The sequence below is a fragment of the Pelodiscus sinensis genome, chromosome 9 (assembly GCF_049634645.1).
Source record: "Pelodiscus sinensis isolate JC-2024 chromosome 9, ASM4963464v1, whole genome shotgun sequence".
Classification (NCBI taxonomy): domain Eukaryota; kingdom Metazoa; phylum Chordata; order Testudines; family Trionychidae; genus Pelodiscus; species Pelodiscus sinensis.
In genome coordinates, this window is record NC_134719.1 from 23,950,530 (window position 1) to 23,966,104 (window position 15,575).

At 44.4% G+C, this 15,575-nt stretch overlaps 1 protein-coding gene across 3 annotated transcripts in view; it reads left to right on the plus strand.

Annotated features, from left to right (window-relative positions):
* The window catches only part of MSH4 (mutS homolog 4), a 118,741-nt gene that overhangs the window by 15,370 nt on the left and 87,796 nt on the right, over positions 1–15,575 (plus strand). For all 3 annotated transcript variants that reach the window (XR_012905921.1, XM_075936277.1, XM_075936278.1), the window contains exon 3: positions 15,306–15,469. Coding sequence is in view for 2 of the 3 variants with exons in the window: in XM_075936277.1 (XP_075792392.1) it covers positions 15,306–15,469 (164 nt within the window). In the remaining variant the exon portion in view is untranslated. The remainder of the gene's footprint in view (positions 1–15,305; positions 15,470–15,575) is intronic.

The window sequence follows — 15,575 nt, forward strand, 5'->3', positions numbered from 1 at the left end:
AACAGGAGCAGAAGAGAGGTCCTCCAAGCAGAAGAGAGTGGCAGCCTCTGTTGCAGCCAATTAGGGTGCAGCAGGCTGATATAAAAGAAGCTGCTAGGCCAAGGCTTGGCAGTTCCTTCCTAGAGCTCGACCCAGGAAAACCTAAGGGATGACTGGGAGATCAGCAGCACTCGGGACAGTTCCGAGTGGGAGCTGGACTTCCTACCTGGTCAGAACCAGGTCCCATGGCTGAAGATTAGCTGGTAAGCCAACAGCAACCCTTACAGAACCCTGGATAGGGAGGACTTGACCACAAGGCCCAAGATAAAGGGCTGGGCAGAGTAGTTTCCTGTGGAAGTGGCCCAGGGATGTGACAGCAACCAGCCACTTTGAGACTCAGGAGGTAACTAATACTTATAGGGTCCCTGGGCCAGGACCCAGAGGTGTGGGGGGTCCTGGTTCTCCCCCAGACCAATACAATAGGAGGTAAGAAGAAGCCTGGTCCCAGGCCACATTCCGGACACTTCCTCTCCCACAGACAGCTGGGTAGAGAAACTATAAGACTCCACTTGGACACGTAGGGGTGCTAACAAGAAGGACAGAGCCCTTTAAAAGTAGTTCTCAAACTTTTTCATCATTTGGATCACATCTGAATAGAGTATGTCATAGACCACTTCTTTCCTGTTTTTCAAGCTTTAGATGTAATGGAGTATGGTGGTCCCAAACAGGCAGAAGAAGGGTTTGAGCAACCTTGGAGAGAGTGCACAGAATCTCAGCCAATTAGAAAAGGGCTTATTGGGAGAGCCAATCAAGAGAAGGCTTGCTGAGGCCCATATAAAAAAGGGCTGCTCAGCAGAGCAGAAGGCACCGTCTCTACAGGGTGAGGGGGAAGGAGTGGCTGCCAAGGAGCACCTGAGTTATGTCTGGGCTGGGCAGGACATAGCATTGGGACGAGAGCGGTTATAGCGGCGGATCTTTTTTTTTAGCAGTGGACAGCAAACATCAGTGCTTATGTAACTAGATAAGTCTGCAGCATTTAAGTCTGTCTATCAGTTCATGCGCTGCCTGAGATATTTAGCATTTAACGTGTTAACATTTGATACCTTCTTCTTCGGGTGGTGTCCCGGTGGGTGCTCCACACAAGGTGTAGGGAAGTCCCAGAGCCATAGACCAGAGCTTTTTAAAGCAGCGTCTGAGAGCCACACATGCGCAAGGGGAGCCTTGCACTGTGCTCAGCTTGGCGCCTCGTGTGGCTCGCCCCCCCTTCAGTTCCTTTTCTACCGTCCTCAGTAATAGACAGTGCTCTTCATTCTCCTCAGCTTCTCCTGAGGGAGAGTGAGAAACCCTCCAGTTTCGCTTTTCCTATCTCTCCGCAGCATTTTAACACTTTGCTTCATCCTGTTTCTTAAAAAAAAAAAAATGTAGTTTCTCTGTCAGCCTCTCATGGAGTCCTTGCTTTGGCAGATGCCTGCCCACAGGCAGCCACTAGCCCAGCTGCTCCCTTGCTTTATTAAAAAAAAGGGGGGGGGGGAAGGAGGGAGAAGAGAGAGTGAAGAAAAGAAAGAAAAGTGACCCTCCCATTTTTAATAACATAGCTTTATTGGCAGTAACAGTCACAGTGGCAACCCCTAATAGAACACTCGCTATGACCCTGACGGATGGCACAATGCCGGGATCATCTAGTTTTAAGAAATGTCACTCATGTCAGGAGCCAATGCCAGTCTCGGATTAACATGTGGACTTTATCTGCTGTCTCGGGGAAATGCATGTACCCCAGAAATGCGAGTTCTGCCATTTTCACACGAGAGTAAGAAAAGACAGGGAGCTTTGGCTCTGCATGATTTTATTTGACAAGGCAATGCAGCCTGAATGCTGCCAAGCCTCTCTACCAGCAGCAAAACCTGCAAGAAGGAGAGCTGCCTTACCATCACCATGCAGACAGGCTAAAAAGGGACCCTCCCCATCTAAGTCCCTGCCCATGCTCCCGAGGGAGCCTGGAGGGGATAAGATGAGCACTCTTAGCACTGGGGAATCAAGTGCTCAGATCGGTACTGCAGCCTCCAAGTCGCACTCAACCTCGGTGCCAAAAAGATCATCCTTGGCACCGGAGAGCTCCTCCTGGTGCTTATGCATGCCGGTGCCGACACCTGCGCCATAGACAGTTAAACAGCTCTCTCCTAAGGTACAGGTTTTGGATGCAAACCTGTCACTCCCCAGCTCGATGCTGCCCCTCATGGAGGCTCCACCTCAGTTTCAACATGATGCAGGCGCTGATGGCATAGGACAGTTTTCACCCCTGCACTTGAGAGGGGCTTCCCCGATGCAGCCCTCTCAAAGCTCTCTCCACGTTATCCCAGATCTTCTGTACTGTCAGAACAGGATGCTTTTAATTAGAGGGACCAATACAGTGTTTTTTCCTCACAGCGCTCATCCCCTACTACATCTCGCCATCCTTACTGCTACCATAATAAATCACCATATCCTCCTTGCTACTCGGAGTGGCCATACCCTCTACCCACCCCATTGGGTGTACGAAAAAGACACTATGCCTCATCGTCTATCTCGAGGAGAAGACTGCTGTCTTGCACTATGCCAACCATCTCAGACTCTGACGAAGAGGAGGAAAATCAACTCTCCAACGAACATACTGAGTTATGCCAAGTGGATTGGCCCACTGGCAATAGTTCCTCACATTTCAAAGAGGCAGTAATACCGGACGATACTCACCCGTTGGATGACCTAAAACAATTTCAGGAGCTGTTTAAGAGGGTGGCAACAATGCAAGTGGCCCACCTCCAGGAGGTAGAGGGAAAAACAGCACCATTTTTTGAAAAATATCCGCCGCTCTTCGCAGGGAAGAATCGCACTCATGATCAATGAGGCAATAATGGAGGTCTCTGATGCAACATGCAAGACATCTGACAGAAAGTACTTTGTACCACCAAAAGACCTAGACTCCTTGCTTCCACAACCTAACTCTCTTGTCGTCGCCGCCACCAACCAACGTGCAAAAGCCTCCTGCAGCAAACCAGCATCCAATGACAACAGAAGAATTTAGACCTATTCATGAAAAAGGTCTATTCTTCGGTTACTTTTCAATTAAGAACTGCCAACTACACAGCCTTACTGGCAAACCATGACTTCAACGACTAATCTAAACTGGCCGAGTTGATGGAAAACCTACCTGACTCTAAAAGGCCCATTCTCAGGGCAGTCACACATGAGGGTCATACGATTGCTCGTACAGCACTCCTTTCCTCAATAGATGTAGCCAACATGGCAGCCAGGGCAACCGCTACAGCCGTAATGATGAGAACGGCCTCTTGGCTTTTATCAGCTGGGATACCCAGTGAATTCCAATCCAGGGTAAAAGACCTCCCCTTTGACAAGCTCAAGCTTTTTACAGCTACGACAGACAAAGTTCTACACAAGGACTCCATCACTACCTTTCATACGCTTGGCATGTATACTCCACCATATCATCAAAGGCGTTATACCCTATACAACAAAAATAGGGACAGCTACTACAACTGCATCCAGCATAGAGAGTATGACTACAATTACCCTAGACAATGCCCTCAGAGGAGACGCCCACCTCCAACTCGCTCCTCGGGCTCCCAGGCAACAAAACAACAGGTTTGAGGATTTGGTTGGGGGCCTGCCTGACCTCTGCTAACAAGCCAGTACCATCTCTTCACCAACAGACTCCGTCCTTTTTACCATTAGTGGGAAATCATAACATCAGGTCAATGCATCTTGGAGATCATCTGCACAGGATACACCATTGCCTTTACATCTCTTCCCCCTGCCCATCCCCCCGCCCCATCTCTGTTCAGGAACCCCTCTCACGAGACGCTTCTGAGACAGGAAATCAACTGCCTTCTCCACTTGGGAGCAATAGAAAGGGCCCCCCAGGCCTTTCAGAGGAGAGGAATCTATTTCAAATATTTCTCGACACAAAAGTACACAGGGGGATGGAGACCCATATTAGAGCTACTCAAACTAAACTAATATCTGTGGAAACAATGCTTTAGAATGGTAACACTGGCATCGAGTATACCGGCTTTGGTATAATCCTCAATCTTCAGGATGCATACTTTCACATCGCCGTACACCCATAACACAGACGATTTCTTCGATTTACTGCGGGAGATGGCCACTACCAGTACAGTCTTCCCTTTTGGTCTATCATCGGCTTCCAGGGTCTTCTCAAAGGTCCTGGCCGTAGTCACAGCCTATCTGTGTCAACAGGGCGTCATCATCTTCCCATACTTCAGTGTTTCCCAAATGGTGCTCGGTGGAACCTTGGGGTTCCGTGGAATGGAACTCAGGGTTCTGTGAAAAAATTCTGCTCCCCTGCTCCCTAAAGAACCCGTTGGGGCTTTACCGGTGAGGATGGGCTTCTGGGGCCGTGTGCAGGGGCAGATGACCGTTTTGTGGGGCCCCGGGCAGCATAATTCCACGGGGCCCCCCTTTGCCACAGTGCATGCGCAGTGACGCTATGCGCATGCGCAGCGGCGCCACGGTGCATGCGCGGGGCTTTCTGAAGCGCGGGGCCCAGGGCGGCTGCCCCATTCGCCCTACCGTATATCCGCCCCTGGCCGTGTGGCTTTGGCCGCTCCACCACCCACTGCGGCTGCCCCATCCCCCGCGCACTGCACGGCCCCTCCTCACCCTTCAGGACTGTCCTATCCTGGTGCCCTGCAGCCGCTTCCTCTTCATGTGCAGGTGGCAGCGGCTGCTGCTGCTGCTGGGAGGGAGAAGGGGAGGGGTGGCCAGAGCCAAGGAGCCGCTCTTGGACCTCAGCATTTTTAAACTGTTGCCTGCAGGGAACCCAGCTCAGGCTCTGCTGCCCCCCCCCACCTGAAGTGCGCTCGGGCTCTGCTCCCCCCCCTCGGGGCGCACTTGGGCTCGCTGCCCCCATGTTCTGCTGTTCTCTTTCCCCTGCGCCCCTCCCCAGCCTGCTGGGGAATTAGCAGAGTTTGATCTGGCAGGGAAGGTCGGGGTTTCTACACCCTCCCCCTGCTCCCACCCTGCCTGTGGGAAGCATGACCTGGTGGTGCAGCTGCACTGGGTTCCCCGCTGCATGGGCAGGGGAGGGGGGACAACTGAGCTCCCTCCCTCCTCCCCACCCCCAGAACAAGAGCATGCTGCCTGGAGGCTTTTCCTGCTGCAACAGCGTGCCAGGACAGGTAAGCATCCCCCCATATGCCCAGACCCCACACCCATATCCCCTACACTCCCCTTCCCTCCTCCAAGAGCCCGCATTCCCAGCTTGCTCTGACACCCTGCCCCAAATCCCCTCTTGTACTCTCCCTCCTGGCCAAACACCCTGCCCCAAGTCCCCTCTTGTCCCCTCCTTTCTGGCCAGACACCCTGCCCAAAGACCCCTCCTGTACCCTGCCTTCTGGCCAGACAACTCTGGCCCAGGCTTTCTCCTGTACTTTTCTTCCTGGCCAGGACATTGCAGATCTTCTTTGTGATTTATACACAAACATCATGAAGTATTTTCCAAACATAAATGACAAGAATAACTGGATTTGAAATCCATTAATTATAACAGGAAGGCCAGTCAGTTTTTCTATGCAAGATTATGAAAACCTAATTGAAATCACTTCCAATGGCCAATTAATACAAAAATTTAAAGAAGTTTCTCTGATAGCATTTTGGGGTGGCTTATGTCAAGAATATTCAGCTTTATCAAGACGTGCAATTTGTCTGTTATTAACCTTCACCAGCACATACTTGTGTGAAACTGGGTTCTCGAATTATGCAGCAACAAAAACAAAATACAGAAATCGACTGAATGCAGCACTAGATACGCAAATCCAACTTTTTAGTATTAAACAAAATATAAAAAGAATTTGCCAAGAAAAGAAGAAAAAACACTCTTCACATTGAAAACTGCCAATATAATTCATATTAGTTTTTTAGCGTTATTTTTTTTGTACACGTTACATGTGATTTTTGCTTTTAAATATGTGCATTTAAACTAAATGTCGATCTCAAGACATTATTTAGCATTTGTTCATTATTATTATCCATACTTATTTGTCGTCTACTTTTTCAGCTCCATATACCAGACTGCCTTCCTGGAGGTCTGGGGGGGGAGGGGGGGGGGGGAATATGGGGGTGGGGGGGGGGGGGGTGTTGTGACGCTGAGGTCCAGCAGCTTTATTTACTTATTTTTTTGTGCTCGACAAATTTTCCCTAGAGGTTCCTTGAAATTCTTCCGGGTTTAAAAGGGTTCCGTGGCCAAATAAAATTGGGAAACCCTGCCATACTTAGACGACTGTCTTAAAAAAGGCCGATCTCAGGCAGCTACTGCCGTCAGGATCTCCAACACCATGCAGATTTTCACTCATCTGGGACTCCTAATAAATGAGCAAAAATCGATCCTGCCACCCACACAGGGCATAGAGTTAATTGGGGCCCACCTTGATTCGTTGACAGCTAGAGCTTATCTCCCTCTGCACCGATTTTCAGCACTACACGACCTTGTGACTGTATTACTAGCCACTCCTACCCAAAGAACCAACCACAAATTCCCGGTCAATTTACACTTTAGATCTTACCCACAAGATCACGCTGGGCCTATCCTTTCGAATCTATAATTTAAAGGTTTATTAATAAAAGAAAGAAAAGGTTGAACGTAAGATTATTAAAGAGAATACATTACATGCACCAATGATGCAGGCTCTCAGCAGAGATGTTACAATCTGCTATCTTAAAAGTCTCTGGTGTACATCCCATGTCAGGATGGATCGACAATCCTTCCTGGCGCTGTGTCCCTTGCAAGGCTGCATCTAGGATCAGTAGCAGAATTGAAGACAAGATGGAGTCTGCCTTATGCTAGTGGGAAGGGGGTAGGTTTAGAAGATAAAATAAAAAAAGAACAAGTTAGAAATCACCTAGAAAAGTTAGATGCCTGCAAGTCACCAGGGCCTGATGAAATGTATCCTAGAATACTCAAGGAGCTGATAGAGGAGGAATCTGAGCCTCTAGCTATCATCTTTGGAAAATCATGGGAGACAGGAGAGATTCCAGAAGACTGGAAAAGGGCAAATATAGTGCCCATCTATAGAAAGGGAAATCAGAACAACCCAGGAAACTTCAGACCACTGAATTTAACTTCTGTGCCAGGGAAGATAATGGAGCAAATAATTAAGGAATTCACCTGCAAACATCTGGAAGAAAATAAGGCAATAGGAAACTGCCTGCATGGATTTATAAAGAATAAATCATGTCAAACCAATACAATAGCTTTCTTTGATAGGATAACAAGTCTTGTGGATAAGAGAAGTGTGCTGGATGCGGTATACCTAGACTTTAGTAAGGCATTTGACATGATCTCACATGACCTAGATGGGGCTACCATAAGGTAGGTGCATAACTGGCTTGCTAACCATTCTCAGAGAGTAGTTATTAATGGTTCACAATCCTGCTGGAAGGGGATAACAAGTGGGGTTGCACAGGAATCTGTTTTGGGACGGGTTCTGTTCAATTTCTTCATCAGTGTTTTATATTATTGCATAGAGAATATGATTATTACATTTGCAGATTATACCAAGATGGGAGGGGTTGCAAGTTCTTTGGAAGTTAGGGTCAAAATGATCTGGACAAACGAGAGAAATGGTCTGAAGTAAACAGGTGAAGTTTAATAAGGACAAAGGCAAAGTACTCCACTTAGGAAGGAACAATCAATTTCACATACACAGAATGGGAAGTGATTGTCTAGGAAGGAGTACTGCTGAAAGGGATTTAGGGGTCATAGTGGACAACAAGTTAAACATGAGTCAACAGTGTGACACTTGCAAAAAAAGCAAACATATATTCTGGAATGTATTAACAGGAGTGGTGTGAGCAAGACATGAGAAGTGATTTTTCTGCTCTACTGTGCACTGATTAGGCGTCAGTTGGAGTGTTGGGTCCAGTTCTGGGCACCACATTTCATGAAAGATGTGGAGAAATTTGAGAAGGTCCAGAGAAGAGCAACAAAAATGATGAAAGGTCTAGAAAGCATGACCAATGAGGGAAGACTGAAAGAATTGGGCTTATTTAGTTTAGAAAAGAGAAGACTGAAAGGGGACATGCTAGTTTTCAAGTTTCTAGAAGGGTGCTACAAGGAGGCGAGGGAAAAATTGTTCTGTTTGACATCTGATGAAGGACAAGAAGCAATGGGCTTAAATAGAAGCAAGGGAGACTTAGGTTGGACATTAAGAAAAACTCCCTAACTGTCCCTAACGGTGATTAAACACTGGAATAAATTGCCTAGGGAAGTTGCGGAATCTCCATCACTAGAGATATTTAAGAGCAGGTTAGACAGACACCAGACAGGTATGATCTAGACAGTGCTTGGTGCTGTTGTGAGGGCATGGGTCTGGACTCAATGACCTCTTGAGGTGCCCTCCAGTTCTAGGATTCTGTGAAGACAGCTTTCTCACTTCTTTATGATCTAATATTTAATGTTTCCACTGTACTTCATCATTGTCTCATATCTCCTTCCTAAGATGTTCCAGATAGCACGACATGAAGCAATCCATCTCCTAACCAACATCGCACATCAAAAACATGTTTCTGTGGAACTTCAGACACTACAGTGGACTTGGTCCAGGAACTATTTTGGTATAAATTTTTGATCTTGATGTTTGAGGCTGTTTGTGGGCTGAGCTGTGCTTCTCAGGCACATTGGAGTTGTTCCTGCACCCCAAATTATTGTGACTTCTTTATAGTAGACCAATTGCTGTGGATCTCTTCTGAGAATGAGCATAGATTTTACCATCTTCTGAAAAAATATAACTCATTTATTTATATGAGCTTTCATACAACAGCTAAATAAATGAAGATAAAGTAAACATTGACATGAGCAAGCAAGTGGATGGAGTGATACCTGATTTCAGATTGTTAGGTTTTTGAATTTGAGTTGTATACAGCTACTAGTTGCTCATGTTATAAATTCCTAAATGAGGGAAATTCTGTTTTAAAAAAGTTTTCTCTAGTCTTTTGACCAGAATTTCCCCTTGCAAGTGCGCACACTTCTATATCATATTGCTCTGTATTACTCCATATCAGTGATGAGTTTAAGTTTAATTCAGAGCTGGTATAAGGATTTACTTTGTGAAGTGCTTTGGGATCCTTCAGAATAAAATCTAGTATATCTGTAAAATAAGTAGTAATATTACTGTACTCAAATTAGCTTTTAAACTATTATACTGTACCCAAATCTGGTGATAAATTGATAAAAGGTTAATATTAAGGTTTACAGAAAAGAAAACTGATAGGTTGATAGAGAGGTTGACTACAGTGATAGTGAGTTTGACTGATAAAAGAAAAAAGATTGATGAAGATGTTGTCTTCTATAAGAGTGTTTGATTAAAAAAATGAAAAAAGATGAAAGAGAACATTGACTAATACCACAGAGGCAGAGAAAAGAACTTTCTTTCTAGCAAAGAATCTAACGTATTGACTTTTTGACAGTTTTGGGATTTAGCAGTAATTCACTTTCAGTTTCAGATTGTTTAATATGTCAGTTAATCTCTGTGTTGTAAAAGCTATCGACTGCTGAATTGCTGTAAAAAAAGCTTGAATGTGATACATCTACAATATGCATGTATATTTCTTAGCCTAATTTTGAGGCCTTTTACATTTCAGAATCTGCTTATAATTAATGAAATATTTTATGTGCAATTGTTTTATAATGGCTTTCAGCAGGATTAGTAAATTTAAGGGTCTATCAAGATTAAGAACTCTGATTATTGATCGCCTTTTTCTTGTTTGAAATGTTAGTATAGTAGTCTTGGTCCCAGGATATTAGAGAGACAAGGTGGGTAAAAATACTACCTTATAGTTTTCTTGAAAATAATTCACTGGTAATTTCTCCCCTACCTTGTTCTTTGAAAATACATAATGTGAAAGAAATTATCACAGACACTAAGCAAAGCTATTTAAATGAGCTTGAAATTTTCCATTTGTACATTTTAATAATAAAGAATACCGTCTAAATGTAATATTCCTAAAATCAGTTTGTCGAAGAATAGGTATACAAACTAAACCTCTCTGTGTCTCACCTTAAGTATCTTGTCTATTGAGCCCTGTAGCCTACAGAAGTATTTCTCAAATGATGTCTTCAGGTGTGTTGCCAAGGGTTAGCACACTACTAGCATGTGCTGGGTTAGCACGCTACCCCACCATTTGCCACAAGCAGAATCCTATGGCTGGGAAGATCCACCAGGAACAAAGGGAATGGGAAAGTTGCAGCTTGTTCCCCTAAATAATCCTCCCCCTTTCTGCCTCTGCTACTCTGTCTCCAAACCCAATTATAAAGGAGTTCCTCCTCCCCTTCCCAGTGTTCAGTTCTGGAACAGATAATAACAAGGACATCTAGAAACTGAAGAAAAGTTTAATAGCCTCTTGAATTAGTGCTGTCCGAAAGATGTGTGAGCAGGCATGGAAGGATTTAGAGAGGTAAAGCACTCTCCTCAGCCAGTATCTGCCCCAATCCCAAGCACCAAATCCCCAGATTTAGCTATCAAACAATACCTAATTCTCTGGTGCAATCCAAAGTAATGAGGGTTTGTGTCACTTCCTGTTCTATCACCCTGGGTATCTCACAATGCTTTACTGTTGTAGCTTGTAAAATGGGTAATGCACTGTGAGGCCACCAGCACTCAGATTCTGAGTGTCCATGTATATCTGAAGCTTTGACCTCAGCAGCTTGTCAGCAATGCACCAGTCGCACACTGGCTTCTTCCAGTCTTGTTTACTACTTGCAGGCCAGAGGTGACTAGTGATGAGTGTCAGGGGAGGCCACCAATCATGTGACTCCCCTCCCCTGGGGAAGGACCAGGACAACTCCCTCTCTGTCCCAGGCCGCAACTCTCCCCGGCCCTGACTTAGAACAATGTTTCCTCAGATCCCGTCCCCTTTTAACTCTTCTCTACTTACACTACATCGATAACATCTTTATGATCTGGACCCATGGCCTAGAAACACTGGAGACATTCCACAGAGATTTTAACAACCTACATCCCACCATCAGTCTCAGCCTGGACCATTCTACACAAGAGATCCATTGCCTGGACACCACAGTACAAATCACCAATGGTAAATTAGACACCACTCTCTACAGAAAACCCACTGACTCATACAGTTACCTACATGCCTCCAGCTCCCATCCAGCACACACCATACGATCCATCGTCTATAGCCAAGCCCTTCGATACAACCACATCTGCTCTAATCCCACTGACAGAGACCAGAAACTTCAGAATCTCTACCAAGCATTTATAAACCTCAATTACCCACCCGGAGAAATAAAAAAACAAATTGAAAGAGCCAGACGAATACCCAGAAACCATCTATTTCAAGACAGACCCAAGAAAACCAACAATAGAACACCACTTGTCATCACCGATAGCCCCCAACTTAAACCCGTCCAACACATTATCAATAAACTACAATCTATACTGAAACAGGATACTACACTCTGAGAGGCTCTGGGAGACAGACCCATAGTCTTCTATAGACAACCACCTAACCTCAAGATGATTCTTACCAACAACCACAGGACATACTACAATAATACCAACCCTGGAACATTCCCTTGCAACAAACCCCGTTGCCAGCTTTGTCCACATATTTACTCTGCTGACAGCATTATTGGACCTAACCAATTCAGTTATAAGATCAAAAACATGTATTCCTGCTCATCCAGAAATATAATTTATGCCATCATGTGTCAACAGTGTCCGTCTGCTATGTACATTGGACAAACGTCTCAGACACTTCGCCAAAGAATCAATGCACACAAAACAGATATCAGACGGTATCACAAAGAAAAAACAGTTTCTTGCCATTTCAACCAGAAAGGGCATTGTCTCAATGATTTGATTACCTGCATCCTGCTTCAAAGACATTTTAACACCAGTCTTGAAAGAGAAACCTTTGAACTGTCATTCATGCTTAAATTTGACACTTTACTCCTGGGTCTCAACAAAGATGCAAATTACCTTACCCATTACAAAGATAGCTTCCCCAATTATCACCTCTAATATCATTAGCTCACAGACATTAACTTCCCCCCCATTCCTCCTCTGTTCTGAAATTTGATTTGTCCTTTTTATATGTGTTCACTTTTGATTGTATCCCTTTGGTATATATGGTCATTCCAGTTTTCTTCCACAGTTTAATCTGAGGAAGTGAGTCTGGCCCAGGAAAGCTCATCATCTAATAAACCATCTTGTTAGTCTTTAAAGTGCTACATAGTCCTGTTTTTTGTTTCGGGTATAAGAGATGCAGTTAGAAATGGTTACAAACACAAGAGAAAACAAGCATCTAAAAGTTAATCTAGCAAGGTTTGGTTCAAGATTTTATAGTGGCCTTTCTCACCCATGGGTTCCAAGCAAGATCATGAAGTTCTTTACTTCACCAGGTTCTCTCCCAAAGGCTTAAATTTGTCTTTGTTGTAGATGAACAAGATTGTGAAGTTCTCTATCTTCCCTTTCCTTTTTATAATCCAGTGAATCTTTGAAGTGGATCTTTCAGAGTAAAGTTTATTCAAGTAGTAAGAAAAGCAACATGGAGTCTGTGGGTGAAAGAGGCTCTATGCCCCTCCTTGTGTTCACTAAAATGCAAATTGTTCTTTTTTTTGCCATCTGTTCCCCCTGCTGGTCTATAAATTCTGTCTAGTACTTACATAGAAATTGAGTCAAACACACATTCTTTTGTTTAGGATGGACCTGTGAAACAATTTTTGCCAGTGCAGGGCTATTTGATTTTGAATGTGTTCTAAAAACCTCATACAGGGGAATTCATAACATTAATGTAATGTTACTATGTACATATCACCATATTATTGACAGAGAGTTGTTTGTTTTCAAATGCTATATTACAAGGCATATTTTGTACAAAGATTATTAAAATAGTGTGTACTATGTGGATACATGGGATACTTATGGTCATGGGTGGCTATAGGTGTTCTGAATGGAAATAGGTTGAGAACCCCTGATCTATATGATTAGACTTATTTGTGGAAGTCAGTAGACCCATATTCTAAACTTTGAATGTAAACTACTAGTCGACTACATGATAAGCCTATGCTTATCAAATAGTTGAGTTATCTACTCTCATTTTCCCCCACATCAGAGGCAGCAAGGGTGGGGGAAGCAGGAGCTGGTGCTGGGGAGAGCCAGCTTAAAGGCTGGTTTTCCCAGCACCGTCTCTGCAGTGCTGCCTGCCCCCCTCGCTGCTGCCTCCATCAGAGACAGGAGCATGGTGGGGAGGTTGCAGAGGAGGCTCCCATGAAGCAGCCTCTGCCCGCGACAGGTCTCTGGCAGCAGCCCCTATCTGTGGTGGCTGTGGCTGGTAGTGAGTAGAGGCTGCTCCGGCTGCAGCCCCTGTCTGTGGCCAGTCCGGGTCACTACAGGCTGCCCCGGTTCGTGCTGGGTCCAGGGCCTACCCCTGCTGTGCCTCTTCAGTTTAAATGTAGTAGGAGCCCCACAAGATAAAGACCACAAAAATAGACCTCTTCAGCTGAAAGAGATAGTCCTCCTCCATCTTACAATTCAGAGTTATCAATTATTCAGAGCTCCTAGCCAATTATGACTACTCCAGTTACAACAAACTCAGGGAGCTGATCATGGACATACCAGAGCAGAACCCCTCACCTCCCCCCCAAGCGAAGGTCCATTATTCAGGAACACCAGACAATAGCTCAAACAGCATTTTAATTGGCAATCAATGTGGCAGATACAATGGCTCAAGCCACTGGAATAATCATGCATAGGTCATCCTGACTATAAGTTTCAGGAACACCTAAAGAACTCCAACTCAATGTGAAGGATCTCCCTTTCAACAGAGACAAACTTCCCCTCTAAGACTGACAGCATCCTTCATACCATGAAGGACACTTGTGCCACTCTATGTACACTTGGCATTTACATGCCACCAAATAAACATAGGCAATATACACCATACCAGAGGCCGAGAAACTCAATTTTCCATCAACATTTCCATCCCAACACATCAAAACAGAGATCTGAGGAGAAGACCGTTTCAGACCCAGACTACTCCAGCCAATCCTCCACATCCAAATTGCCATTTTGAAAGATTGATCAAGGGCCTGCGCAACCTCTCCTTACAGATAGCATTGATTAATTCCAATTATATTTTGGCCTCCTGCTATCCCGACCTTAACAACGGCCCTCCCCCCACTAATATAAGGATTCGCTATACTTGAACCATGGCGGCCTCACTTGCCTTTCTGCAGAATATCCCCATAGTAGACATCTGCAGGGCTGCTATCTGGACTTCAGAGCACACTTTCACAAAATAAAACTGCCGGAAAAGACTTGAAAAGAAAGGAGTTCCATTTTTGTAATGTTGATTCTAAGTTGAAGGAATCAACTTCCCCATCCTCATTCCTGACCCAGCAGTTGGTCTAGCTGTGCTATCCTTCACTATTGTTACATGATTCTGAATCCCACTTTCCTTGAGGGAGACTGCTTGATAGTCATCAAAAGTGGAACGTCCACAGGGGCAGCACTCAAAGAAGTTACTTACCGTGTTCAGTAACAATGGTTCTTTTAGATATGTGTCCCTGTGAATGCTCCACAACCCATCCTCCTCCCGTCTACTTTGGAGACCAGATTCTCAACTCTGGGGTAGAGGAATGGAGGTGGTTGAGCTATGAATATGATACATTAGGCACTGATGTCTCAATATGGCTATCACACACGTGATATCCAACTGACCACTGCTGTGAAAAACTCCAATCTCTGGTCCTGGTATGCACTGACACTCAGCGTGAAGGAACTTAGAGTGAAGCACCCACAGGGACGTACATTTCGAAGAACTGTCATTACTGCACAAAGTGAATACCTTCTTTCAATTTCAGTGTGTTTCCAAGTTTTGTCTAAAATTGACCAGCGATAATAGCTTCCCTCAATTTTGTATTTAAAATTACAAATGCTTAATGGTTGCAACAGCCCTTCACCTGTCTTTCAAAATGCAGAAATAGTGCTCAGCACTTTATTTTCTGCATATATTTCCACCTTTAAAAATGTCATTCGTCATGTTCACACTCTGTGTATATATGCTGTGCTCTTATTTTTACATGTAGATGCATGGTGTTCAAATAATTAAAAACAGAGCTTGTTCTGTGCATAATACATCAAATGTAGAATTCAGTAACTAGTATTTTGATTTTTTAAGTAAATTTGGACAAATGCCAGACTTCTGCTTCTTTATGAGAAGGGGATATAAGCCCATACCTTATGCACTGTGCTGTGAACTGAGTCATTGCTAAAATGTATACTACTGTTTTACAGTTACATCCTCATCTGCTGTCTCTGCTCACATGGTCGCATCTGTTATTGTAGCTGTAGTAGAAGGGAGAGGACTTGCCAGAGGTGAAGTAGGAATGGCTAGTATTGACTTAAAAACCCCTGAAGTGGTATTATCCCAGTTTGCAGACAACACAACCTATGCCAAGGTAATTATGAATACTTTGGTTTGCTGAATATGGTTGCATTTTATATGACAATGAAGATTATTGTAGTTGTCCTTTTTGTCAGATGTGTGTATTAATAATAGCAAGA